The 24,404-nt window shown below is 37.5% G+C and overlaps 11 protein-coding genes across 11 annotated transcripts; 4 read left to right on the top strand and 7 right to left on the bottom strand.

Moving 5' to 3' along the window:
- The first annotated feature begins 740 nt into the window (after positions 1–740).
- EV154DRAFT_501497 (uncharacterized protein) lies at positions 741–3,347 on the top strand. Its single transcript, XM_051600699.1, has 4 exons — positions 741–1,031; positions 1,108–1,299; positions 1,387–1,562; positions 1,616–3,347. The coding sequence occupies exons 1-4, from the start codon at positions 1,024–1,026 to the stop codon at positions 3,124–3,126; spliced, it is 1,887 nt and encodes a 628-aa protein (XP_051459953.1). The 5' UTR covers positions 741–1,023; the 3' UTR covers positions 3,127–3,347.
- A 149-nt stretch (positions 3,348–3,496) lies between these two features.
- On the top strand, positions 3,497–5,988 carry EV154DRAFT_145349 (gamma-glutamyltranspeptidase). Its single transcript, XM_051594079.1, has 12 exons — positions 3,497–3,582; positions 3,636–3,693; positions 3,765–3,783; positions 3,845–3,865; positions 3,932–4,022; positions 4,090–4,287; positions 4,369–4,399; positions 4,469–4,590; positions 4,656–5,193; positions 5,255–5,278; positions 5,346–5,523; positions 5,573–5,988. Exons 1-12 carry the CDS (start codon positions 3,515–3,517, stop codon positions 5,944–5,946), a joined length of 1,722 nt encoding a protein of 573 aa, XP_051459954.1. The 5' UTR covers positions 3,497–3,514; the 3' UTR covers positions 5,947–5,988.
- A 42-nt stretch (positions 5,989–6,030) lies between these two features.
- Positions 6,031–7,074, bottom strand: EV154DRAFT_439784 (ribosomal protein L13e). Its single transcript, XM_051596907.1, has 4 exons — positions 7,047–7,074; positions 6,651–6,899; positions 6,202–6,582; positions 6,031–6,139 (listed from the first exon to the last, which is right to left on the bottom strand). The coding sequence occupies exons 2-4, from the start codon at positions 6,894–6,896 to the stop codon at positions 6,131–6,133; spliced, it is 636 nt and encodes a 211-aa protein (XP_051459955.1). The 5' UTR covers positions 6,897–6,899; positions 7,047–7,074; the 3' UTR covers positions 6,031–6,130.
- A 1,191-nt stretch (positions 7,075–8,265) lies between these two features.
- On the bottom strand, positions 8,266–9,791 carry EV154DRAFT_439786 (dimethyladenosine transferase). Its single transcript, XM_051596908.1, has 5 exons — positions 9,620–9,791; positions 9,403–9,551; positions 8,851–9,340; positions 8,673–8,779; positions 8,266–8,604 (listed from the first exon to the last, which is right to left on the bottom strand). The coding sequence occupies exons 1-5, from the start codon at positions 9,755–9,757 to the stop codon at positions 8,562–8,564; spliced, it is 927 nt and encodes a 308-aa protein (XP_051459956.1). The 5' UTR covers positions 9,758–9,791; the 3' UTR covers positions 8,266–8,561.
- Positions 9,792–9,856: 65 nt separating this feature from the next.
- Positions 9,857–12,001, bottom strand: EV154DRAFT_145499 (ATP-NAD kinase-like domain-containing protein). Its single transcript, XM_051594081.1, has 5 exons — positions 11,526–12,001; positions 11,191–11,445; positions 10,991–11,119; positions 10,125–10,927; positions 9,857–10,059 (listed from the first exon to the last, which is right to left on the bottom strand). Exons 1-5 carry the CDS (start codon positions 11,623–11,625, stop codon positions 9,886–9,888), a joined length of 1,461 nt encoding a protein of 486 aa, XP_051459957.1. The 5' UTR covers positions 11,626–12,001; the 3' UTR covers positions 9,857–9,885.
- Positions 11,989–13,130, bottom strand: EV154DRAFT_145494 (Snf7 family). Its single transcript, XM_051594080.1, has 4 exons — positions 12,870–13,130; positions 12,678–12,792; positions 12,492–12,603; positions 11,989–12,429 (listed from the first exon to the last, which is right to left on the bottom strand). Exons 1-4 carry the CDS (start codon positions 13,037–13,039, stop codon positions 12,353–12,355), a joined length of 474 nt encoding a protein of 157 aa, XP_051459958.1. The 5' UTR covers positions 13,040–13,130; the 3' UTR covers positions 11,989–12,352.
- A 275-nt stretch (positions 13,131–13,405) lies between these two features.
- Positions 13,406–14,043, top strand: EV154DRAFT_501508 (uncharacterized protein). Its single transcript, XM_051600700.1, has 3 exons — positions 13,406–13,681; positions 13,743–13,968; positions 13,991–14,043. Exons 1-2 carry the CDS (start codon positions 13,610–13,612, stop codon positions 13,863–13,865), a joined length of 195 nt encoding a protein of 64 aa, XP_051459959.1. The 5' UTR covers positions 13,406–13,609; the 3' UTR covers positions 13,866–13,968; positions 13,991–14,043.
- On the bottom strand, positions 13,945–15,746 carry EV154DRAFT_501513 (autophagy-related protein 17). The gene is made up of 7 exons (XM_051600701.1): positions 15,457–15,746; positions 15,194–15,400; positions 14,914–15,131; positions 14,725–14,850; positions 14,246–14,648; positions 14,106–14,189; positions 13,945–14,041 (listed from the first exon to the last, which is right to left on the bottom strand). Exons 1-7 carry the CDS (start codon positions 15,709–15,711, stop codon positions 14,009–14,011), a joined length of 1,326 nt encoding a protein of 441 aa, XP_051459960.1. The 5' UTR covers positions 15,712–15,746; the 3' UTR covers positions 13,945–14,008.
- Positions 15,747–17,900: 2,154 nt separating this feature from the next.
- On the top strand, positions 17,901–19,758 carry EV154DRAFT_501518 (mannosyltransferase putative-domain-containing protein). Its single transcript, XM_051600702.1, has 4 exons — positions 17,901–18,089; positions 18,156–18,233; positions 18,295–19,202; positions 19,275–19,758. The coding sequence occupies exons 1-4, from the start codon at positions 17,936–17,938 to the stop codon at positions 19,692–19,694; spliced, it is 1,560 nt and encodes a 519-aa protein (XP_051459961.1). The 5' UTR covers positions 17,901–17,935; the 3' UTR covers positions 19,695–19,758.
- EV154DRAFT_145631 (WD40-repeat-containing domain protein) lies at positions 19,750–21,644 on the bottom strand. Its single transcript, XM_051594082.1, has 5 exons — positions 21,423–21,644; positions 21,158–21,357; positions 20,985–21,090; positions 20,622–20,922; positions 19,750–20,555 (listed from the first exon to the last, which is right to left on the bottom strand). Exons 1-5 carry the CDS (start codon positions 21,613–21,615, stop codon positions 19,901–19,903), a joined length of 1,455 nt encoding a protein of 484 aa, XP_051459962.1. The 5' UTR covers positions 21,616–21,644; the 3' UTR covers positions 19,750–19,900.
- Positions 21,645–21,752: 108 nt separating this feature from the next.
- EV154DRAFT_582930 (kinase-like domain-containing protein) lies at positions 21,753–24,377 on the bottom strand (the record flags this gene model as incomplete). Its single annotated transcript, XM_051606687.1, has 12 exons — positions 24,175–24,377; positions 23,962–24,103; positions 23,818–23,908; positions 23,660–23,760; positions 23,481–23,592; positions 23,383–23,402; positions 23,207–23,325; positions 23,039–23,144; positions 22,866–22,977; positions 22,662–22,773; positions 22,414–22,578; positions 21,753–22,351 (listed from the first exon to the last, which is right to left on the bottom strand). Exons 1-12 carry the CDS (start codon positions 24,260–24,262, stop codon positions 21,753–21,755), a joined length of 1,767 nt encoding a protein of 588 aa, XP_051459963.1. The 5' UTR covers positions 24,263–24,377.
- Between the last annotated feature and the right edge of the window lie 27 nt (positions 24,378–24,404).

A 24,404-nucleotide genomic window follows, 5' to 3' on the forward strand; every position in this document is an offset into this window, starting at 1 on the left:
GTCGACGAAGCGAAAAAAAAAATATGCATGAAAAAACGGTACCAAATAAAAAATTTCGGTAAAAGCCCCAATTTGTATGTTTGTATGTGTGTGTGCACATCTTCTCCCGTATAATCACATCGCCATTTTTGGAACTGGGTGCAACCCCATGGAAACTAATAAACATCACAAACTTTAATTAAATAAGCAATTTAATTTGTTTTTTACCAACCGTAACTAGGCTGATGTATACTACAAATATTCCACAGATTTTATTTAGTTTTATTACAAAGATAGTAAAACCACTTTTTGAATTATGAAAGAAAAGGGTCTACTCTTTGGACTTAACCGAGCAGATTAAAGGTTAATTGAATCTATATGGTTGAAGTATTAATTGCAAGCCTTTTTTGAGCGCGTCTGATCAAATTAAAGTAAGCAACAATCAATTTTTTTTTTTTGTGAAGTGTTTTGTGACAGGTTGGACTGTTTGCTGGGTTTTCTTGTTCATGTTCAGACAAATGGCCTAGAGGATGCTATCAGCCATAACCGATATAGGGGTATCTATACAATTCAATCATAATAGAGTTATTATGGTAGCAGATAAAGGGGTTGACTTTCTTGGTAAATACACTCTTTAGTTTGAGCCCTATTCAGATTACAAAAGGGTTTCCATTTGTACTGCTTTTGTGACTGCAAGCTTTTTTCATCTGGGCTCGAATAATTTTTTTTTTCGTTTTTTTTCCACCTTATATTTGACAAGAAAAGAGAAAGATATTTTTCCTTTTTATTTTTCTCACCTCTTTTATAAAAGTTGACCGGTTCAAACCAGCGGCTTTGTGTACATTTTTAACTATAACGAAACACACACTGCAAACCGTGCCTGCTTGACATTTTTCCCGCAACCATAGCAAAAATTTAAGAACGCCACAGCAACAAAACGACTTTTTTCGCAAATTTTTTTTTTATTTTATAAAAAAACGCAAATACCCTTCACGCGTTCCGTCTTTACTATAACCCTTTTTGAAATATACTCTCTTTGAAACAATGGGAGGGTAAGTGCAAAGGGGAATGGAGAACCGAGATCTTTTAAAGTTTTTATTTTTTTACTGACTTTTTTTATTGTTTTAGAGTTACTATTGCACACCAACATGAAATCGCAACCGACGAAAGTTTTGCTAGCAGTTACCCTGCTAATATGAACTCCACCAATAATGTGGATCAAGAACAATTTAATCAGTTATTAGCCACCTCTGGTCAGTGGCCTACAAATGATTTGCCCGTTGAAGACTTAACGGGTGAAGTGCAAGATTTAATGATGAGGTACACAAAAAAAAATTTTTTTTTCACTGTCCTGCAAAAAAAAAATTTTCTTTTCGAAATATTAACCCCTCCCTCCTTGTACAACAGAGAATCAATGAATTCATGGCTTCAACCTTGGATGGGTGAAAATGCTGCCTGTCTCACCGATTTTGATACTCAAATGTATGCTCAATCTATTCAGCTCGAGGATTTGTTTGGTCAAGATCAACTCAACTTTACTCAAGATATGACACAATCCTCTTTCTATGATGAGCTTACTTTTGGTAATTTAACATATGTTGCTGCTACTTTTGGTTGTTAACTCCTTTGCTTTTAGCTCACGAGGAATCTTCTCTTGATACTAGCGCACCTACTTCTTCAGCTTCCTCTCCATCTGATAGTAGTGCACACATCAGTCCTATTGTTCAACCCGTTACAGATATTATGATTGACACATTGGATGAGGAAAGTGTAGGCGAATTAGAAGAAGTCAACGTCGTGCTTCAAGTCGATTCTCCCATGCCTACTGTCGCTACCGCTAACGTTGCTGATATTGCTACTGACATTCCTCAAGAACGAGTTGTCGAAAATGTTTTGAAGCGTAGAAGAGGATCCAGCAGCTCCGAAGAGTCCAGTGATGGCTCCTCTTCTTCAGAGGAAGAATCCGACTCTGAAGATGAAAATGAGATTATTCCTACCACCGTAGCCAACATGAACAGCCGTCGTAGAGCAAGTTATTCTTCATCCGATGATTCAGAATCGGATGCAGAACCTATCCATCACCATCACCGTTCTCGTGCTTCTTCACCCTCTGCTGGTCCTTACATGTACATGCATAAACGTCAGATTGAGGAAACCTTGTTGGATCGTATCACCAACCAGTTGAACCCCGAAAAGTTGCCTGGTATTTTACCTATTTTATCATCTGAAAAGGCTAGTAACCAACAGGAGGACGAAGTTGAAATTGATTTATCGTGTCTGGCACGCGAACAATTGGTTCAAGTCTTGTCTTATGTCGATGCTTGCATTTTGGAACAAAATGGTGGTCCCGCTGTCAATGTCGATAATTACATTACTAAGAAACCTGCCAAGAAAGGTCCTCGTACACGTCCCGCTTTGAACCATTCTGTTACGGCCACTCCAGCTGCTGTCGTTATGGAAGAACCAAAACGTCGTCCTGCCAAACAGAGAAGTCGTAAACCTTGTAAACCTACGCGTACTAAATCACGTGCTGAATTGACAGAAGATATTGATGCTGATTCATCCTCCTCTGAATCTGCCAATGAAACCATCTCCAGCTCTAAATCTGCCTTTGTGAATGGCCCCATGTCTATGGCCTCACTTTCAAAGAACACTTCCACAGCGTTACCATCATCAACGAAATTGAAAAACGGCCGTCATAATATTAGCCACAGTACAATGGCTAGCAGCAAAAAATCCAGTAGCCACCATAGTAGCAATACCAGCAAAGCATGCAAGAAACAAAACCGTCGTAAAGCAGATGACGATGCAATGGTAGCTTCTTCTATCCATGTGTTTCCTGATCCCGATAGCATTGCTTCTTCAAGACCCAAGCGACGTGCAGCCATCCACAAGCGTCGTTTACTGGAAGAAATGCTTGCACCTTCAGACAATGAAGCTGATGAAGATAGTGAAGATAGTGTGCTAGTTGTCTATAGTGATGAACAAATGGATCTCCAAGTGGTGGATAATCGTACGATTATGCATCAAGTGCCTGTGCCAGTACAATTAATATCCACACAAACCGAAGTGGTGGCAATAGCAACAGCAACCACAGATACTGAAGACAGTGAAGATACCGACGAAGACATTGACATTATGTGTTAAGTCTTCATCCCTTTTCACCTCAACCCTATTATATATATATACACATCTTTTTTCATACACACATCTTTTTTCTTTCATTTCACTCACAACTCTTTAAAAAAGCAAATCCCCTTTTTTTATTTTTGCAAACCATGTAATTTCTCTCTCTCCCCTTTCCTTGTAAAACATTTTTATTTTTTGACCTTTTTATAGACAAACCCATTCATATATTTAGACTTCGCATCATTTTTGAAAATAATAAAAAAATTAAAAATATAGATACATTATTATTCATTTCCACCGTGACATTCTTTTTTTTTTTCCCATGCATTAAGGTTTACTGTTGGATATAAGAGCGAGGTTTTTCCGATAAGCCGGAGATGGGCTTTTTCTTCTCTTTATATTCATCATGGCGAATTTACCCTTTATCTCTCGTCGCTCTACTATCTATGGCACACATGCCATGGTATCTAGTTCGTAAGTCATTTTGGGGGCTTTTTCCCAAGAAGGGTAATTAAACTTCTTTTTAGTCAACCTTTGGCCACTCAAGCTGGAATTGACATCTTAAAAAAAGGTGGTAACGCTGCTGTAAGTGTGATTTATTAATCGCAATATTCTCTCTTTATTTATTATCGTTTTTTATATGTACTATATTAAAGGATGCTGCTGTTGCTGTTGGTAAGTATATGCTCTTTTTATATTTGTGAAAGTTTTCTGATCTCACAAATTGTTAATTTAGCGGCTGCACTCAACGTTACAGGTACACATTAGAAAATGTGATTTTTTTTTAAAAAAAACTTTCATCTAAAAAAAAATTAAATGACAGAACCGGGGTCAACTGGTATTGGTGGTGATGCATTTTGTCTGTTTTATGACGCAAAAGCGCGTACAGTCAAAGGTTTAAATGGATCTGGAAGGTAAATGAATACACTCCAACTAGATGATGAACATAAATTTCTTAAAAAAAAATAAAAAATCTATCAGAACTCCAGCAGCCCTCACCATGGATCACATTCGCCATCAAGCCAACATTTCTGGCTCGGAACTACCTAGTACCAGCGTGCACGCTATTACTGTTCCGGGCGCGGCTGCCGCTTGGGTAGATACCGTCCAGCAATTCGGATCTGGAAATGTTGATCTTGCTACTATTCTTCTCCCGGCCATCGATTTAGCTGAAAACGGGTAAGTTCGTTTTGATAATTCCCTTTTCCAAACAATCTTTATTCAGTCTTTTTTTTTTCTTTTTTTTTCAAATACTCATAGTTTCCCTGTATCCCATATTTCTGCTCATGGTGTAATGTCTTGTTTGAGGAAACACTTTTTTATATACATATAACTTACTTCTTTTCCTTGAAAAAAATAGTGGAACCGCGAAGCCAAACAATTAGCTGAGACCAATCCTGATGGAGGCGACAATGCATGGTTAATTGATAACTCACGTGCGCCAGTTGAAGGCGAAGTGATGACAGTACCTAGCCTTGCCGAGTAAGCAGTGAACACTTCATACTGTGAAAAAATTATTTAACTTTACTTCTGCATGTATGAAATAGAACGTTTAAAGTACTTGGTGCTGAGGGAAAGAAAGGGTTCTATGAAGGTCGTATTGGTGAGTCTATTGTGCAAGCCATCCAATCACGTGGTGGGTTGATGACACTGGAAGATCTTAAGTCTCATAGTAGTGAGCTTATCCAACCCATCTCTATTGATTACCACGATTGGACTGTCTGGGAAATCCCCCCCAACGGACAAGGTATTACAGCCTTGATTGCATTGGGTATCATTGAAGCCTTGGAAGAATCTGGCCAAGTAGATTTTGCAAAGATTGAGCATAATTCTGCTGATTATATTCATATTGTAACAGAAGCACTTCGTATTGCGTTTGCAGATACACGTTATTATGTGACTGATCCTCAGGTTGAACCCGTACCTACTGAAGCTTTGTTAAACAAGGCGTATCTCCGTGAGCGAGCAAAACTTGTGCAATTAACAAAGAGAAATGATGAGATCCATAAAGGATATCCTGAACAGGCCGGCAACACTGTGTATTTCTCTGTCGTGGATGAACAGGGCAACGCATGTAGTTTCATCGTAAGTGTCCATCTTCTTTTTTCTATTCCAAATTAAATTCATAACCTTTTATCTTGTGTAGAATTCCACTTATATGCATTTTGGGGTATGTATTCTTCTCAAAAAGCATGTATAGATGTGTGCTGTGGTTAACGAAATTATTTTATATTTAGTCCCATATTATTGCTGATAATACGGGTGTAGTTTTGCATAATCGCGGCTGTAATTTCGTACTTATTGAGGATCATCCTAACTGCCTCGGACCTAGTAAAAGACCATATCATACGATTATTCCATCCATGGTGACTCGCAAAGTGAACAACGGACATGAACTCGAAGCCTGCTTTGGTGGTAAGTAGTAATTGATTTATGCAACATGTGTAAATTAACCTTTCTAAAGTGATGGGTGCCTTTATGCAACCCCAGGGCCATGTCCAAGTGGTTCTAAACATGAAGCATTACGGATCCAACCCCCAACATGCGCTTGATCTCGCTCGTATTTGTGTCGCTCCACCCAAGAGCAGCGGATCGGGAGGCGCTTATTCTTTTACGGATGTGGAGCACTCTGTGATTTATGTGGAGGAAGGTGTGACACAAGAAGCGATCGCAGGACTTGAAGCAAAGGGCCATATTTGTTATCCACTCCAGAATCATGCACGTTCCATGTTTGGTCGCGGTCAAATCATTCGGTCTAAAATCGATGCTCGAACAGGTCATCGTGTGCTTGCTGCTGGTAGTGATCCTAGAGGCGACGGTCAAGCGATTGGTTGGTAAAAGTAGCTCTTAACAGCATCATTACTTAAATTATATAAAAGGAACACACAACACTTTTCACAAATCTCTTAAAGTCAACTTTTACTAAGTCTTTTTTTTATATGAAATGAAATCTTCATTTGTTTTTATTTTCTGGGGATACGAATAAAGTGGGTTTTTGCAGGTTTTGGCTATGAGATGAAATTTACTTCTTCTATAAAAGGTAAAAAATATGTTAGTTAAATGCGACAATCGAAAAAAGTCAAGTAAAGTTACCTTGTTGGCCTCCTCCTCAGCCTTATCACGAATACGCTTCTCACGGGCACCGAGAGTACGAGCAGCGGAACGAGCATAACGGAGCTTCATGTAAGAGCTGGTCTTCTTCTCTTCGGCAGTGATAGCACGAGCTTCAGGACCGGCAGGAGATTGCTCAACAGGGAAGAGAGCACCACGGAATTGGACGGCAGAAGCGACTTCGGCAGCCTCGGAATCTCCCTTCTTGGCCTTACCGGCCTTACGGGGGAAAACGATGAGCTTAGCCTTATAGGCCTTCAAGCGTTGAACGTTAAGTTCAAGAGACTCGTTGGACTTGTTGCGACGACGGTGGTCAACAGCAATACCGATGGAGCGAGCTTCCTTACGACGGACACCAGCTTCCTTTTTAATTTTACCCAAGTGTTAGTCTAACTTTTTTTTCTGCTTATCTCCATTTCGCCTATTATTACCTTGAGTTCCTCAAGAGTGAAACCACGACCGGATCTCAACTTCATGTTGTAACGGACAGTGGGACAACGGACAGCAGGACGGAGAAGACCGTCAATGGGTCTGGGAGCAATACGACCGGCCTTTTGGACACGCGCGATTCTTCTAGACTTCTTGCGACCGGCTTGATCGAACCAAGTCTTAACGCGACGGTCCCATTGCTTGCGGAAATGCTGGTTAGGCAATTGATTGTTGTGCTTCAAAACCATGGTCTATTTTGGTTGAATTAGTATTATTTTTTTTGGATTTTTTTTTCTTTTTTTGCGATCCATCCAAGTGTGTATATCGCTTTTCTATCTTCATCTGATGGATTCTCTAAACCTTTGGATGTTTCGCTTTTTCTTATTATTGATACGTACGTGAGTATTACCGTTGAGGGGGAAAGAGAAAGACTAGCCTGAGACATGCTGTTCGAAGCACCAAAAACGGTTATTTTCGCTCTCCGCTGCACAATTTCTTGCGCCCGGACTATATCACGTGACCCTCTACCGGACATCGTTGCCGGTGGAGGGAAATCCGTGTAACATGCTCGGTTAGAAGCTGACTCCTGACAGTTTCCTTCATACCAACAAGGAGCTGCTAACCATGATTACGGCACCAAGTACTTTGAAAATCCCATAATAAGCACCGCACATTATCTCTGATACATAAGCAACGCCTTTATTTCTAGAGTATATATCTAGTTTAAATGAAACGTTATTCCACTGCTCTCTTTCTCAACGCAATACTAGTAGTTTTATTTGTTCCGTTCATCTACCTGAATAATTAAAACACTTGTTATAAAAATTCTGTTATAAATAACTGAGTTAAAAAGAAAGTTGTTAGTGGATTTACAAAATATATAGCATTTTGAGTGTTATATTCCGGCGTATCTTTTTGGTGGAAAATGCCAACCCACCATATTCGCTTGGTTACCGAAAGTTCTTTAAACAGATCCATGAATACGGTATTATTCATTTGCGTTTTGAATGCATTCATTTCAATTACTTTTCTTAGCTTTTCTCTATTTCTTAGCTGCGTTTAATGGTCATTTTAGGTATTTAAGATAATTCTTAGATCTTTTAGGGTGATAACTAGTGATAGTTAATAAATTTTGTATCTAGTACTTTCCATGAAGGTAGGATTTGATTAGCATAGAAAATAAAGAATAAAAATAATGTTATTTTCAATCAGTAGGGTGGATATTTGTTGGCTGAATTGGGTAGTTCGTGTTTCGGCTACTATTGTCATGTTTGAAAATAATGAACTGCCAGTGTTGGTTTCACATCTTCCCTAATTACTCAAGACGGACAACTTATTTTTTCGTATCTATTACTACTGCATAATTTTTTTTTAAAAAAAACATAGTTGACCAGGCAAGATACTTTTAATACAAACGATGCTTCAGTAAGGTGGTATTATTTTTGAATTAGAAAACAGAAAGACTGCAGTTCTAAAAAAATTCTCTCTAAAAACTTGGTCAATGTCCAATTTATCTGACACACACAGCTGAAAAGACACGAGGGCGTGGTCGAACATTATGACCTATAATAAAGAAACTTTAAATGTTTGGCGTGCACTTCCTTTTAGTAATCACGTGACCGAATGATTTTTTTCAGGTACAATTCGTAATTGTGATACAAAAGTTTGTATTTTTCACCACGGTTTAATGCATTTTATCAAATAATAGATGGCACAAATGGTTAAACATACACATTGTAACATCCCGCTATTCCTCTGGACACCATTGTCTATCATATAAGTTTAAGTCTATCGCATAAATTTTGAAAAAAAAAGAGATAGTCTTTATAATTTTTTTTCCTTCTACAAAATGGATGGATGGGGGGTAATGAGCCATAACTTGAAAATAAAGATACAAAAACAGAAAAAGAGAATTAAGAGAAATGAATATTGGCGTTATTGAAAGCGAGCAAAAGCCTAAAGATATAAACAAAACCGATTAGTTTTTGTTTTCAGATTTAACGCAAAAAAAAAAGAAAGCTTACTTGAGGAAATCATCTAAATCACATCTTGCTGCACGCATATCTGACATACCAACAGATTCAATGATATCCAGTACCTTGGTCTTGATATCAAAATCTGCTTCCACCATCTATTTATTACAGAAATACATGTTTAGTAACCATTTCTCTTTCTCTCTCTATATCACACATTTTTTGTTACCATTTCATGCGCAGAGCAAAAGGTCTTGTAATTTTGTTCGAGCATATTCATGACGGTGGTTTGTTTGAAATTAGCAGGGAAAATCTTGTGCTTTCTTGTGAATAAAATACGTAATAAACCATCAAACTCCTTGACATCGATAGGTGGGGGAGGGTTTTTGGGTTCAAGACGAACGACGGAAGATTCAACCTTGGGAGGAGGTCTGAAATTGTTCTTACCGACCTTCATGACATGATCGACTTTAGCTAATAATTGAACATTGACGGAAAGACGACAGTACAATTCATCTCCAGGTTTGGCCACAAGTCGTAAAGCAAATTCACGCTGGAACATGAGAATAGCAGTACGGAACATGGGACGATGTGCGAGTAACTTGAATACAAGTACGGATGAAATTTGATAAGGGGTATTACTGATACAGACATCAAAGTAGGGTAATTCAGTCTTCATGAAATCACCCAGTAAAATATGAAGCTTCTTTTGATCCGATCTATAATTATAATTCCATCATTAAAAATGACTCTCTCTCTCTTATTTCTTGTATGAACTTACGTTCCGTGCACACGCTTTTGTAATTCGGCTGCAAGACGGGGATCCATTTCTACAGCAACCACTTTCTTACAGGCTTGAAGAATTCTAACTGTCAAATTACCCGTACCAGGACCAATTTCCAAAACTGTATCTGATGCCTTGAGGTTAGCCTAATAACCACACCGCTGTTAGGGTGTCGGTGTACAATCGCAAAGAAGAAAAAAAAAGTAGATCTTACCTTGTCAACAATACCTTGAGCAACAAGAGGATTTTTCAAAATATGCTGACCGAGATCTTTGTTGAAAATAGGACCAAAGGCTCTCATGTCCTCGGCGCTCTCCATTTTTTTGGTCGTCTTTGTTGTTAATTTAGGCATGTTTAATATATGGTAAAAAGAAAGAACAGCTATTTTCAAACAATAAAAAAATATTTCAAAACAGAAAAAAAAAAAAAAAAAAAAAGGCAGTCCAAAAAAGGTTGTGTTAATGCGCGGTAGTTTAATTACTAAATATGAGGGTAAAATGATGGAGAGAAACTCAGGACAGATCCAATACATGGGTGAACTTCCACCTGAAATGTTTTGACAGGTGCGTGCTCACCATCAATAGACACATAAGCTGTTTTTCCAGGCTTTAAAATTGGGGTGAGTCGAAACGCTTTAATCTTGGAATACTCCACCTAAAACACAAAAATGAGGGGACTGAGATTGTAATTTTATGCATCTGTTTCCATGTAACACTTACGATGTCCAAGTCAATGTGTTTTCCCGTATCAATATTTGTGAATACACTCAATTGTTTTGCAAGACTTTTACCACTACGAACCATTAATAAATCCAACAGTCCATCATTAGGAGAAGCGTATGGATGACTGAGCATACCACGATTTAACAATGGCACTTTGCTTGTCAGGAAAAAAGAAATATCTTCCTCTAGTGTCGTCCAATTATCTGGCACAGGTTCATTTAGCGGAGGCATCGTATCCGTAACTGCTCCTGTTGATGGATCCACAGGTATCCATGCTGATCCACCCTTTGCAATATCATAATTCTTCTTTAATTTGGCTTTATCAGATTCGACAATACAGAGTGATGCTTGTACTTTGTATTTTTTGTTCTTAAAGATCTCTCCCAAAAGTCCTACCACTGTCCTAGTATCACCCATCCATCGCATATGTTCTGTGCCTAGATCTGCATAAGCAGAGATACCAAAACTATGCGACAAGAATGAAAAAAAGCGTTCATCACCATAATTAATCGAACATAGATCGATGGCTAAAGGTCGACCTTTGATGACTTGCAATGTGGTATAAACCGGATCAAAGCCTTGTTTCTCACCAAGCATGGAGATGGAAAATGAATTACTTGTACCTGCAGGGATGATACCCAAGGGAATTTTTCTCATGGCTTCTCGAGCATCGGGTCTTTGAAGAAATCCATTGATGACTTCGTGGATGATACCATCACCGCTGACAGTGACAATGGCATCATAGGCGTCGATATCCAAGTCCCTGGCAATTTCTAAAGCATGGCTTTGATGTTCTGTCACTAATAATAAAAAGTAAGTTTAATGTATTTGTACGTATATGTGTTTTTTTAAATAGAGTTTACGTTGGACATCTAATATGCATTTGGCTGCTTCTAAAATAGGTTTGACTTGAAGCTGGAAAATATCCTTTGCCTTTGATTGGCCACCAAAAGGATTGACCAAGATTTTCAGTCGCTTTCCAGAAATCAAATCTTTTTTTTTATTTTCACATGAGCTTCTTACTACTCCTTTCACGTTTTTTTTTTTTAGTTGATAAGGTTACCTTTATAAACTGAATCCATGATAGTTTTACAAAATTCAATGGCTTCTTTAGCTCCGTTGTCCTTGACGGTATACATGAATTTATAGATATTTAAAAGTGCAGTCGTAGGTTGGTCTGGAATGACAGCGTTAATTTGAATCAAATTTGTTCTATCGTTATAGTGAGCATACAAGATATGTGTGTTAATAATACGAGTGGGTTCTGTTCGCGTAAGACCTAATGTTGGAACACAACCACATGTTCGAGATGATTTCGCTTTTTTTTTTTTATTGTCGAGGAAATGTTAAAAAAAAAAAGTTTATTTTTAAAACACAAATGTGTACATACATTTTTACCTCTTTTTTTCGTATCCAGATCGCCTTCGATCAAAAGGCTTTGATCATCATAAGTCAATACAACTGCTTTCCCCAGCTTTTCCACATGTATCGCACTCATTCTTTTAGTTAGTGATGAAGGAAAGAAAGGGTATGGATATGACTTTTCTTGGATGAGTTGGGGAAATATATACCGGACTTGAAAAGGGCTTTCACAAAGTGTAACAGTAAATTAAAACAGCCAAATTACTTTATTAGGTCATCATGCTCTCATCCTCGTCTTTGTTTTACCCGAAAATCAGAAAGCTTTTCATATGTCATTAAAGCAAACACATGTTTGAAAGGATGGCTCTTTTTAGATGTATGACATGTATCTAGCTCACTGTACCAAAATGAAAGATTTCTTTAGATATTAAACAGGCATTAGCTGTAGCTATTATTTATAGATCACTTCAGTTTACTCAGTTATGTCTTTTTTTTTAAGTTGACGCATGTACCTTTCGTTTGTGTATCAGTAGTAAAACTATTATCGAGAAATTTTGCTTTTGATTTTTTAATGAAAGTTACTATATTTTGCAATCAGAGATTACGAGACTAAAACACAATCTTTGGGGGTACCTATAATTTTACTAGACAAAGGTGTGTTTCTAATAGCCCCACCCCCAAATCAGCACTGGAATGATCATTCTAGAGTGACAGTAACTTATAATTTCCCTTAAAAGTATGAACAAAGCCCATTTTATTCACATTTCAGTCACATCAATTCCAGGTACGCACCAACAAAAATTCATCAAAAGATATTTAAGTGACTGATTAGATCCATACAATAATAATAAACAAAAAGAAGTTTACATGGCGATACTAGCTTGAAGTGCCCTAAGTTCAGCCTCTTCATCATCTTCCTCAACAACTGGTTGTTTGTATGCTACGGAACAAGAATGTAAGTGTTAAAGAACTGTTTTTTTTTGTTATCCCGATTAGTTTTACCTGGCTTATTATTGGGCACATTGGGTGCAGAGACTACCGGTGAAGGAGTTTCCAACATCTTGGCATCCAACTCTTCTTGTTCCAATTCTTCCAACTCGTTCAATAAATCGTCCTAGAGCCAATAAGAAGTGATGAATACCCTTCATATATATATATATATATATAAAGCGTAGTCTATTCTCTTACCTCGTCCAAGTCCTCACCCATACCAACAGGTCGAGAGATTGCTTCTGAAATCTCATTGGCGACATCCATCTGGTCACGAATATCGTCCATGGTGGCATCTACCTTATCAATGTCCCTAAAAAGATAAAAGAAAAAAAAAAAGACATGAGCCGTTGTGTGTTTAAAGTTGTCATGTGTGGAAGGGCTGCATACATGGAACCGTGTATATTTTTCATGGCTTCTGCACCTGCACGCATGGCTCCCATGGTTTCCAAATTAACATTGGCGTTTTCAATAGCCATCATTTGTGTTTCGATAGTCATGCGAGCTCCGTTGATTTTTTCGATATTGCTTTCATACGCCTTCTTTCTCTTGAGTGCCATTAAAGCAACTGCATGTACAAATTTAGGTCTTATGAGCACACTATTCTTTCTCTTTCTCCCTAATGTTTACCTCTTCTGTTCTTGGTGGCATTGAGTCTTGCAATCTTTAATTCATTTTCGGCTTTGGTTTCCAAAAAAGTTTGTCTCTTCTCCAGCATGCCCAATGTTTCACGTAATTTGTAGATGGCATCTTTAGCTGTGGTTTTCGACTTTGCTTTACCGAAAAAAAGGTTCATGTTGGTATGTTTGATTAATAGAAAAGAAAAGATAGAAAGGAAAGACAGATTTTTCTTCTCTCTCTTTTTTTTTTATTATTTTTGTTATTCCTACGTCATGTGAAAAAGTCAGCTCTCTCTCTCTCTCCATATTTGATAATCACCAGGACTCTTGTTTTTAATAAATTTTCTTTTTTTCCTCCCTTTTATTCTTTTTTCCATACAATGGCAGTTACGGGTCGCTTGGCTGATATTGCACAAAAGTCTGCTGTTCTTTTCCTCGCAGGAACTACAGGTACCTCCCCCAACACTACACACTCTTATACTACGGCTTAACACTTTCATAGTTTATTACATGGTCAATGTGGGTATGCTTGTAAACCGTCGAATGGAGTTAAAGAAGCAAGGCAAGCTTCATGAGGAACTCGTAAGTGTATTCATAACACGTTATCTACCTTTTCATTAATCACTGATATAATGCGGGTTAGGGTCGTCTCAATGATATTTTGGAGGCACAAACCGCCAGCAATAAAAGTCTTCATGCTGAAACATCCACTACACCTACACCTTTCCCTGATGCAGGAAGACCCGGACAAGTGAAAGAGCTTTAATTTTCTTTTTTTTTTTGTACACAACATTTTCATTATTCTTTAATTAAACAAGGGTTTATATGTATATACATTTGTATACACACACACACACACATACACATACACACACACACACATACACATACACACACACACACTCAGTTTTATGGATGGTCATTATGAATCTCGGACAAAGCCTATTTAAAGTTTTTTTTTTTTTTTAGGGGATTGCATGAGTATTTGTATTTGATAAATACTTGCCTTATCAACACTACTACGCGATAAATCAGGCAATCTTGCGGAAGGATCACTTTGCAATTCGACAGTTAGGACCGAAGGAGCATCCTATTAGCGATGGATGGTTAGATTAGAAATTACATGGGGGGAGAGACATGATTTACATTGATAAATGGACATAACGCCTCGGGCAAATATTGACCGTGTTGTGCAGACCACGACCTCCGTTCTTGCAGCTCATCGTTATACGCGGTTTCAAATGATTTTAACAAGTCCGTCTTCAAGGCCTCCTGTTTCTCCTGGGATCTTTTTCTTCGGTCTATTTCCAATAGCAAGAAATTATAAGAAGAAGCGTAACAACGATACCACTCGGCCAATGATTTTAACTGATCAAAGAACTCGTCCAAGTCATCTTCTCTCTCCTTGATATCTAATTCGGTCGTCACTAATTTATCATACATTGCATCGGCTTGTCCTCCCGTGCCAAAATGTTCCAATTGGTTCAAAACCTTTATTAATTCATCCTTCACATGTAAATACACTTGCATTCGGTCGTAAATCTCTTCACTTTGTAGTAGCAATAGTCAATTATCTCCTTTTCTCTCACTAAACTCCCAATGGATATTTACATTCTATGTTTTACCTGATAGATATAACCACATCCAATCCAATCTTTAATTCCTCGGTGATATTAGGCAAATGATCGTCATCTGTCTTTAAGACTGTAATATCCAATTGCTCACATCCTTCAGGGCCCAATTGGGATATTCTGGCGGGGGGAAAGGGTTAATAATACTACTTTATATTAAAAACTGATAACTTTTTTGTAAACCTGGTTGCTTCTTGCACTTGATCATAATGCTTCATTAAACTCGTCAATATATCAGCCATCTTTAAAGACTCTTCTTCCTGTAATTGTATTTTCTCATTGGCGAACCCCGAGATAGATTCACCAAGAGAGATGGATAATGCGTTTTCTCTGGCTAACTGTAATTCTTGTATAACAGAAGACAGATTTCTTGTTTGATTTTGTAACGAATTATGAATGGTCTAATATAGAATAAAAAATCATGCAAACAGAGTAGGGTATTCCCCCTTAATTATCTATTTACCTCAATCTCACCAATTTCATCATCAGCTTGCCGTTGCAGTTCAATAATCTCTTGATCAGAGATATAGTCAAATAACGTCACTTCATTCTGATTTCCTCCTCTTTCAGCATTTACTTTTAAAATATCTTTATCGATCACGCAATTCTTTAACAGCTGGAAAATGGTGGTCAATTCTATCGTCAAACTCTGCAATTTGCTTTCACGGTCCTTTCGTTATCGTATCAGTCCTTATTGCTACAAAACAATAACAATATAAGCTATACCTTAATTCTGTTCTTACAGGCTTCCGTTTGAGACTCCAAATATTCCCTCATTTTATCCAATACATGTAACTGAACCACAATGTGGTTATCCACAAACACTAATTTAGGATGCAGCTTCTCAATGGTTTCAATATACTTTTCTGCACTCTGTTGATGAATATTCGCTTGATTGCACATGTCTCTTCCTTGAGAAAATGCCTTTTTGGCTCCAAGCAAAAGCTTTACAAGTTCCTGTTGTATCATGCTGCTTGTCATCGTGGGATTATTTTTAACAAGAAAACAAATAAGAGAGATAAAAAGAGGACAAAAAAAAAAAAGAAGGGCGTTTCAATTTTTATTCAGGCGGAATAGCATACAATCGTTTTAAATAGCTGCAGAATTCTCTTCACTCTATATTTGTAGTTGATGCTTTAAGCATACATATAAGTCCTCTTGAGTTACATATCAACATTTTTACGTTGTATACTTAAAGATTTAAAGTTTATATTCATGCTTGGTCATTTATATTCATACTCAATGAAATGAAGGTATGAACATGATATAATAAGAAGTGTAACATCAATGGTTGTTAAATCCATCAGTTGTTCTACCATTCCCTATCTTTACGATATCATAAAAAAAGCCATGTTATAAGTGATGTTGTAAAACAATGATCCCTTAGTTTAAGTACCACACAGCCACTGATTAATAATTGATTACATTTATATATTTTACTTGCGTTCTTTAATGATAGTCTTTGTACATCTGGTGATGTAGGCCTTAAGTCCATCTTAAACAATTTTGAGAGATAAACCCTTTGCATTTTCAAGATAACAGCACATATAACAGGCTTCATATTCGTATAGTATAATTACCATATTAGCAGCAGTATCAACGAAAAAGCTCAAGTAGACGGGTGACTTCTTTAATCTTTTAAGAACTTCTTAATAGTCATGGAAGCTGACGACGTTGATTTCTCGACTAAAATTCAGTGCAAAGTTTCCGTTTAACGAAAAACAAGAAAGACGTATCGATTTCTTTTCTTGTTGTTAATTGATGAGTTGTTACCATGAAGAGGAACTTCAGTGCGAAATGGTACATACTTGGCTGGGTATTCTTTTGACTATGGTAGTCAATTAAATTTCAAAGAGGGGTATTAGTCTATACCCAGCAACAAAAGACTTGAGACTATGAGAACCCCACAGCCTACGTAAATCAATCAAATGCCCTATCTATCAAATGGCGCAAGTTTTAGTATTTTTTTTCAACTGTAAGATGATACTGACTTAAGAGTCACGTTGTTCTTAAAAGATCTTTTTTTTTTCACATCTTTTAAGACGTGTATTTCTTCTGTTTTGTCTTCATCAGATGTCCAGTTACATAAAGACGATCCGATGAATAATTGGACAGGCTCGTCTTTGTGTGCGTAATAGCTCCCCGTGGCCAGAAATTTGATCAACTCCTAGTCAATAGAAAGCTTGTAATGCTTACTTGCACCCAAATGAGCAACCGATCTTATCTCTGTTACTACAGGTTTATCATAAACTTCATGGATACATAAACCATAGGCGCAAGTGTTCATACTCAAATTGTTGCAGAGAAAAGGCATCGCCGCTGGTGATGTAGACTTCAGTGTTATGAAGATTGTCAATAGAATGCAAATTTATTGTTTTATATATATTATTATCCAATAATATTTTACTTCGAGTTCCTTAAGTAACCCGTACCAAAAAAAAAAATCAAGCATACCAATTAAGACTAAAATCCTGTAATCTGCATAGAGTTGGGGTCTTCTGCTTCGCTACCAGATGCTAGCTTCCACCTTCTCGCGGTTGACCTTATTCATTATAGCGTCTTTGATATGAATTAAGTGAAGTTATCGTTACAAAAACATTATTTTTTATGTTTGAATTAATACATATAAATAGAGCTTAACTTATATCATTTATTCTTCCAATGGTGACAGCCAATGGACAAAGGGAGTCTCTCGCAAGTCACTTTTTGTTGAATAAATTGAGTGGAGCCACAAACCACTCAAAGAACCCCATGGGGGGATCGTAACCACGGGCATATGGCATTATTCTTCACCAACGTTAGACCTCGTTGGTGAATGTTTGGGCAATATACTTCTAAAAAAAAAAAATCAATTGTCAGCAAATGGTTACCAAAAATCAAGTTTGTCAAAAACAATGTGGATAAAGTTGGTGCTGAGCTACTTTTTTTTTTTTTTTTTTTTTTTTTTTTTAACACAACTTTGAATATTTGTAGATCAATGTAAAGTAATTACTAGCACGAATGACGGGCATTTATTTTATTAGATTTTCTTCAACAAAAAATACAAATAACATTTTCTGTTTACACAAAGGGCTTGGGTTTCATTTGTGTAATGCGAAAAGAGAGCCTAAACTTTAAATTTTTCTCAGATAAAAACTCAATTTAATATATAAAAAGATAAGCAATTACCTCGTTTCTTTTATTTTTTTTAGCTGTCTTTATTATTATGTTGACAAAGCCGAAAACTATACGGATCACCATTGCTGTATTTTTTGTTTTATGTATCCTTGCATTTTCTGCCAGTTTCTATAGAAACACTCTTTTTGACAGACCACGTCCCATTTACAAAGCTGAGGTGGAATTACATGTCAGTGAACCTGGTAAAAAAGCAGAAAATTTTTCCTTTCTTGTAGAAAAACAGCACTCTAATTTTTTTTTACTTTTAGAGTTAAATTTAACAAAAGTTAAACAATTATCACAACAATACGATTTTGCTGTTACACCCCCTCCTAAACCATGGTCAGGTATTTAGAAAGAAAAAAAAGAGATGTCTCCACATCACCTTAACAAAGATTCCTTTATAAGAGAAAGATTTAGAGTTTTTTCAATCGATAGCAGGAGAAACTGTTTTTTCCCAACTGGCGATTATTCCAGAAGCCCACGAAACACCTGATTTTACCAAAATCACCGCAGCAGAAAGATTGTTCAAGTCACTTTTTAACCATTTCGATAAAATCCTATCCAACGATCCCAGCCTTCATCCCGCCAACTCATCTCAGCACAAAGCCAGCTGGGAACTCTATACCCGTCTCGAACGATCTCTCTATCCGTGGCTTTACCCTTACTGGGAAAATGCATTCCATATCAATAACCAAACAAGCGGACAAGGCATTGTCATGTGCGTCGGAAACAACCAATTCAAATTCGCCGCCTCGTCTGTGCGCGCACTCCGTCAAGTCCTCCACTCTCAACTCCCCATCGAAATCTTTTATATTCGCGAAAACGATCTCTCCCCTGCCAAACGAACCTATTTTACCACCCAATTTAAAAACGTCTCCCTCGTGAAATTAGACGACTACGTGGGGGAATATTATACAAGGTTTGGTGGATGGGCTATGAAACCTTTTGCTCTTTTAGCCAGTCGTTTCTCTGAGGTCATCATGATGGATGCAGACGCTTTTTTCTTTCAAGATCCTGCTCTACTCTTTCAAGACAAAGGCTATGCCTTAGCCGGTAGTCTGTTCTTTTATGATCGTACACTGTTTGCTAATTGGGAAAAGGGACCCGATTGGTTACGTTCGTTTTTGTCCACCATGACTTCCTTTGTGCCCAATACGCGTTGGTTTAAAGGCACTTCCTCTCACGAGCAAGAGTCGGGTGTGATTGTGATGAACAAGAAAAAATCTCTTTTAGGTTTATTAGCTACTTGTAAGTTGAACGGTATTACTGAACGTGACGAAGTCGTCTATAAACATATTCATGGTGATAAAGAGGTATGTGTATGCGTATCAATACATAATCCTCGTATTTCAAACTAAAAAAAAGGCAAACACACACAAAAACAGACCTTTTGGATAGGTCATGAAATGATGCAAACACCTTACGCATTTATAAAATCATTTGGTGCTGTCATTGGAAATATGGGACGTGGTGGTGAAGATGGGGATCCTACACAGGTTTGTGGTAACCAACTTCATTTGGACACGGAACAAGTTCCCTTATGGTTGAACGGCGGATTGTATCGAGACAAACATAAGCAGCCATTGGAATATCTCAATTTCACACATTTCGCCCAGGGTAATGATTGGGATTTCCAAACCAGTTGTATTCGGGAGACAAACAGGATCAGTGCCTTGAGTAAAACACTGCATCAGGTTGCCATGGATTCGATCCAAATTGATATTCAACGTGCCAAAGACGAAGAAATGATTGATGCAGGTACATGGAAACCCTTTTCTCTGCCATCCGATAAAGCACCCTTATAGATAATAAAACACGTCATACCCTATTCTATGCGCTACTATTCTACAAAGGAAAAGAAATACACAAATTTGATGAGAGATGATATAAGAGAATATAATATATTTTGGCATATTATATAATAATAGAAAAAAAAAATAGAGGTACATAATAACAAGAGAGGTAAGGTGAGAGTGTGATGGTTGAGGCGAAATTAAGAAAAGAAAAAAATCTAAATGCTAATAGTTTTGAAAATGTTCAAACCGGTACTTGCTGTACTGATAACACAACCAGGTATTTGTCTATGGAAATGTAATTCCTTGATATCTTCTTGACCTTGATGAACAAATAATAATTGAGGAGGAACTTCAACACCTTCATTTGTTAAACGTCCTTCTTGTTCGGTATCAGGTTCAACAGACAAATCCCAGAGGGTCAATTGGTTATCCGCACCAGCCACAGCCAACACGGATTCTTCGGTAGGGTGCCATTCGATGGATGTAATGGGTCCGTTGTGCCACTTGAAAGTAGCAACAGGCGTAGGTTGATGTGCTCCGCCCTTGAAAGTACGGAGATCCCAGACACTGAAAATACCATCGTCGTGTCCACTTGCCAACAAATAAGATGCCTTTTTATTCCAAGTAATCACATTCACATCCGAGTTGGAGGCATGGATACCAACAGCAGATCGCTTCTTGTTACGTGTATCCCAAATTTTGACGGTTTGATCAGACGAACAAGATGCAAACACGTTTTGCTCGGTAGGGGACCATTGAAGATCTTCAACAGATGACTTGTGTTCTCTAAATGCAACATTGTCGGTTGTCATACCAGTAGAGGTCAAAACAGAGTGATAAATACGACCGTTGTTATCACCAGTTAAAAGACTATATAATATATTAAAAATCATATTTTATACACGCACACACACACATTGTCTATCTGCCACTTACCGACCAGCCTCGAGGCTAGACCAATCCATAGCATAACCTTCCTCACGTCCGTGGTTGTTGATGGTGTGTAAAGGCTTTTGTGTGGTGTTGGCAGGTGTACCAGGAATTTCTAAGCTTTGCATAGCGGTTGTCAAATCCCAAATATGCACCTTACCGGTCTCTGACCAAGTAGCGGCGATGTTTCTCTCGGATTGTTGAGGCATCACTCTTAAACGGTTGACACAGCCGTTGTGAGGAATTGATCTATATTCAAGAACGGGATCTTCATCCAAGGCATCTGGGTCATCCTCATCATCAGAGTCTATAACACACACATACTTAGTTTTTTTTTCGATTTTCGTAACAACAATCCTTATAATTTACCATCTTGCTGAGTCTTGTGCAAAGAAGACATCTTCATTACTAAAACTTCGTTGTTACGGTCTCCGGGAAGAGAAGTACCAGCAGCAACATAGGCAGTAGCAGGATACTAATTTTTGGACACATGTTAATCTCAAATGTATCCCTTTTTTTTCTTTTACATAACTCTGACTTACGTTCTTTCTCTCTTCACCCAACTTGTCTTCCAAAACATCAAAACTCAAGAAGGGAAGACGAACATCGAGGTTATGAAGCATGACATAGACAGATTGATCAGCTTCCAAAACTTCACCCTCGGCCAAAGGTTGACCTGGCAAATATAACTTTAACTCCTTATCATCTTCCTCAGGTTCTTCCTTTTCATCCACATCCATGCCTACAGGGGAAGAAAAAAAAATGTGAGTATGGAAATATTTTATTGTTGCAGTAGCTGGAGTTTACCATCCTCTTCTTCGTTGGTTTCCATATCACCATCAATCACTTCTTCGTCTTGCTCAATATCATCCTCCCAAGCGTCCTCGAATTCACCCATGGCGTTCTTTTCTTCGGCGGGATGACGAGAGGCTCCGTTACCAAATGCACTAGACTTATTTTGGTCCCTGGCAGCAGAATGATCAGCTTGACGTTTAGACATTCTATATATTTTTCTATTTGTAAAGGCTAAAAGAAGAAGAAAAAAAAAATATTTTTTTAAAGCTGTGTGTGTGCCATTCCAGAAAAAAAAAAAAAAAACTTTTAGCAGTCAAAGATGTGACTTCTTTATTTTATTTTTTAAACAATGTCTGTGATTAATTTACTACAGACATCCAAGAATGGATAGACACTTTGAACATGCTCCACATCATCATCTACTCTCCATCTTGCTAAATAAGGCGACACATCCTCCTTATCATCACCAACTTCTTCTGAAAACTTTTTTTCCAAATTTTCTTCAAACGCTTTGAGAGGATCCGTACCATCCGGTGTCCTTTGTGTACCTGCATTTTTGAAATCCACCAAATAACTATTGTTCTCCAGCTTATACAGTTGTAAATCAAACTTGACCACAAGTCCCACCGTAGGATACTGATATCGACATCTTAAGTGATACGCATCCATCGTCCGCCATTCCATACCCACGTTTTTTAATGACCGATAAATCTCCAGCATCACTTCCCAGGCAGGACACTTGCTACGAATGCCAAAATGCCATCGACATTTGGGCTTGTGTGCTTTTTTGGGCGCGGTATCGATAGGTAATTTACGGGTACTCGTGCGCTGAGCTCCTTGGGTGGGTGTCATGGCGCCAGGAGGTGGTGTACCGCTGATAGGGAGAATAGGTAAAGCTCCACTTCTGGCAGATGCATTGGAACCAGATCGTGCTCTTGATTCTATATGGTTGTGAGTTAAATAATAATAATGAAAAAAAAAAACTTGGCGTTGTTTGTCTTACCCATAAAAGCCTCCGATTTTGGTAAACTTGAGCTTAGGACCGAGATGGAAGATTCAACATCCAACTGGCCATCCTCTTCTTTCGACGCCTTATACCTGTCTTCCAATGACGTATTCCAAGGAGGTGGCGAAGTAGCGAAGAAACTTTGAATATTATTGTTTTCAGCTACAATGTTGTGCAAAATGCATTAGACAACTCCCTTTCTTTTTTAAAAAAACACGGTAAAAAATAAGGGGGTGCAGACTTACAGTCTTGAAGTAAGCGTTTATGATCCACGACTAATTGATATGCCACCTTAAATTGATTATTCTCTGTTTCACTAAGGGCTTTTTTGATCGTCTCTGTAGGATAGCCCATTTTCTAAATTATTCATGGCGTAAGTATGATCTGCCTTATCTCCTATTTTATCACACAAACAAACCGCCCCTCCCCCTTCTTTATAAAGCTTTTACCTTTGATAGTTCATCCACTAATACTTCATCAATCAACAGATTTCCACTCTCTTCCGTATTAGGCAATGGGCGAAGATACGCCGGCAAATTTTTATTGAACCAAGCGTTCTTTCTAACTCGGATATATCAGTCAATAAGTAAAGGGAGTCAATTTCTTCTTTTTTTTTTGTTACCTGATTTCTGGTATTGTGATACGTTTCAGTGGATCGACCACCAGCATGGAAGTCAACAAGACTTTTGTGTCTGAGCTTAAATAAGGTGGCATGGTGTATATTCCGCCTATCGCAATGCGACTGATTTAGTCATCAAACACATAAACAAAAGAAAAGAAAGCACGTTACCATTGATCTTTTTAAATAGGGTGGGTATATATTCATCATCAAATGGTAATCTTCCACATAACATGACGTATAAAATGACACCACAACTCCATACATCAACTTCTGGACCGGCATATAATCTATTTTTTTTTTTGCCGTTTTAGATACTTTCGTATACAAACATAAAATCAACTTACTTTCCAGAAATGACTTCGGGCTAAGTTTTTCATTTTTCACATGTCAGTAATTGTATGTATATGCACATAAATAAAAAAAAAAGAGGGAAGACACTTACAGCAGCATAATTTGGACTTCCACAACTGGTTTTTAAGAAATCACCATCTGTCATGATATTGGATAGACCGAAATCAGCAATTTTCACATTGTTATTCGCATCTAACAATAAACTTTTTTTTGTAGGCATAAGTATAATTTTCCTTTTTCACTGTCTCTATCTTTTGTTGTACTCTTTACTTTTCAGGCTTTAAATCTCGATGAACAATCTTGTGTCGATGGCAATATTCTACGGCACAAATGATTTGTTGGAAAAATCGACGAGCATCATCTTCAGCCATCTATTATATATATTTAAAAAAAATCAATCCTGCTTCTGATAAAATAAGAAAACTTACTCTGCCTTTTTCCACAATATAGTTGAATAATTCTCTTCCGGCATATTCAATAACCATGATAATATCGGTAGGTGTTGTAATCACTTCGTATCTATTATAAGAATGAGTAAGACATAGGGAACCAAAAGTGCAGGACTACTTTACAGTTTGATAATATGCGGATGACGAAGTAACTTGAGGTATTGAATTTCACGCTTGACTCGACCTCCCATTTCCATCGTGGCAATCTTTTTACGGTTGATAAACTTAAGAGCGACTTTTTGACCCGTGATAGCATGCACTGCCACTATGTTTTATGCTGAATTAATGACTTTTTTTTTTAAAAAAAAAAAAAGAACACAAATGGGGGATAGTTACATTTCACTTTGCCAAAGGAACCAGTGCCAATGGTGCTGATAATGTTGTACTGTCCGATGGTTAGTCTATTATTGTTGCTATTACTCATTTATACAAGGAAGAAATAAAATGAAAAAAAATAAAAAAAATAGGTGTGTACAAAAAAAAAAAAGATGATTGATGAAAAAAAGATCAGACGTCATCCAATTATTTTTAATGTGAATATAAAAAATAAGAGGTTACTTTTTTAT

The sequence above is a fragment of the Mucor mucedo genome (assembly GCF_025094135.1).
Source record: "Mucor mucedo strain NRRL 3635 chromosome Unknown EV154scaffold_24, whole genome shotgun sequence".
NCBI lineage: Eukaryota > Fungi > Mucoromycota > Mucoromycetes > Mucorales > Mucoraceae > Mucor > Mucor mucedo.

Excerpts from the sequence above, each read along its gene's own strand:
- EV154DRAFT_501497 (XM_051600699.1), top strand. Across the intron at positions 1,300-1,386 it reads GTGCAAGATTTAATGATGAG|AGAATCAATGAATTCATGGC; the intron begins GTACACAAAAAA and ends CTTGTACAACAG. Across the intron at positions 1,563-1,615 it reads CTATGATGAGCTTACTTTTG|CTCACGAGGAATCTTCTCTT; the intron begins GTAATTTAACAT and ends CTTTGCTTTTAG.
- EV154DRAFT_145349 (XM_051594079.1), top strand. The coding sequence starts at position 3,515 with ATGGCGAATTTACCCTTTATCTCTCGTCGCTCTACTATCTATGGCACA. Across the intron at positions 4,288-4,368 it reads ATCGATTTAGCTGAAAACGG|TTTCCCTGTATCCCATATTT; the intron begins GTAAGTTCGTTT and ends AAATACTCATAG. Across the intron at positions 5,279-5,345 it reads CCACTTATATGCATTTTGGG|TCCCATATTATTGCTGATAA; the intron begins GTATGTATTCTT and ends TTTTATATTTAG.
- EV154DRAFT_439784 (XM_051596907.1), bottom strand. The coding sequence starts at position 6,896 with ATGGTTTTGAAGCACAACAATCAATTGCCTAACCAGCATTTCCGCAAG. Across the intron at positions 6,583-6,650 it reads TCACTCTTGAGGAACTCAAG|GAAGCTGGTGTCCGTCGTAA; the intron begins GTAATAATAGGC and ends AAAATTAAAAAG.
- EV154DRAFT_439786 (XM_051596908.1), bottom strand. The coding sequence starts at position 9,757 with ATGCCTAAATTAACAACAAAGACGACCAAAAAAATGGAGAGCGCCGAG. Across the intron at positions 9,552-9,619 it reads CTCAAGGTATTGTTGACAAG|GCTAACCTCAAGGCATCAGA; the intron begins GTAAGATCTACT and ends TGTGGTTATTAG. Across the intron at positions 8,605-8,672 it reads GATTTAGATGATTTCCTCAA|GCTTTTGCTCGCTTTCAATA; the intron begins GTAAGCTTTCTT and ends TTATATCTTTAG.
- EV154DRAFT_145499 (XM_051594081.1), bottom strand. The coding sequence starts at position 11,625 with ATGAGTGCGATACATGTGGAAAAGCTGGGGAAAGCAGTTGTATTGACT. Across the intron at positions 11,446-11,525 it reads TCTGGATACGAAAAAAAGAG|CGAAATCATCTCGAACATGT; the intron begins GTAAAAATGTAT and ends AAAAAAAAAAAG. Across the intron at positions 10,928-10,990 it reads ATGCATATTAGATGTCCAAC|TGACAGAACATCAAAGCCAT; the intron begins GTAAACTCTATT and ends TTTTATTATTAG.
- EV154DRAFT_145494 (XM_051594080.1), bottom strand. The coding sequence starts at position 13,039 with ATGGCACTCAAGAGAAAGAAGGCGTATGAAAGCAATATCGAAAAAATC. Across the intron at positions 12,793-12,869 it reads AAAAATATACACGGTTCCAT|GGACATTGATAAGGTAGATG; the intron begins GTATGCAGCCCT and ends TTATCTTTTTAG. Across the intron at positions 12,430-12,491 it reads TGTGCCCAATAATAAGCCAG|CATACAAACAACCAGTTGTT; the intron begins GTAAAACTAATC and ends CTTGTTCCGTAG.
- EV154DRAFT_501508 (XM_051600700.1), top strand. The coding sequence starts at position 13,610 with ATGGTCAATGTGGGTATGCTTGTAAACCGTCGAATGGAGTTAAAGAAG. Across the intron at positions 13,682-13,742 it reads GCAAGCTTCATGAGGAACTC|GGTCGTCTCAATGATATTTT; the intron begins GTAAGTGTATTC and ends AATGCGGGTTAG.
- EV154DRAFT_501513 (XM_051600701.1), bottom strand. The coding sequence starts at position 15,711 with ATGACAAGCAGCATGATACAACAGGAACTTGTAAAGCTTTTGCTTGGA. Across the intron at positions 15,401-15,456 it reads CCTGTAAGAACAGAATTAAG|GACCGTGAAAGCAAATTGCA; the intron begins GTATAGCTTATA and ends CGATAACGAAAG. Across the intron at positions 14,042-14,105 it reads CGCGTAGTAGTGTTGATAAG|GCTTTGTCCGAGATTCATAA; the intron begins GCAAGTATTTAT and ends AACTTTAAATAG.
- EV154DRAFT_501518 (XM_051600702.1), top strand. The coding sequence starts at position 17,936 with ATGTTGACAAAGCCGAAAACTATACGGATCACCATTGCTGTATTTTTT. Across the intron at positions 18,090-18,155 it reads ATTACATGTCAGTGAACCTG|AGTTAAATTTAACAAAAGTT; the intron begins GTAAAAAAGCAG and ends TTTTACTTTTAG. Across the intron at positions 18,234-18,294 it reads CCCTCCTAAACCATGGTCAG|AGAAAGATTTAGAGTTTTTT; the intron begins GTATTTAGAAAG and ends TTCCTTTATAAG.
- EV154DRAFT_145631 (XM_051594082.1), bottom strand. The coding sequence starts at position 21,615 with ATGTCTAAACGTCAAGCTGATCATTCTGCTGCCAGGGACCAAAATAAG. Across the intron at positions 21,091-21,157 it reads TGGGTGAAGAGAGAAAGAAC|TATCCTGCTACTGCCTATGT; the intron begins GTAAGTCAGAGT and ends TCCAAAAATTAG. Across the intron at positions 20,556-20,621 it reads TCTAGCCTCGAGGCTGGTCG|TCTTTTAACTGGTGATAACA; the intron begins GTAAGTGGCAGA and ends TATATTATATAG.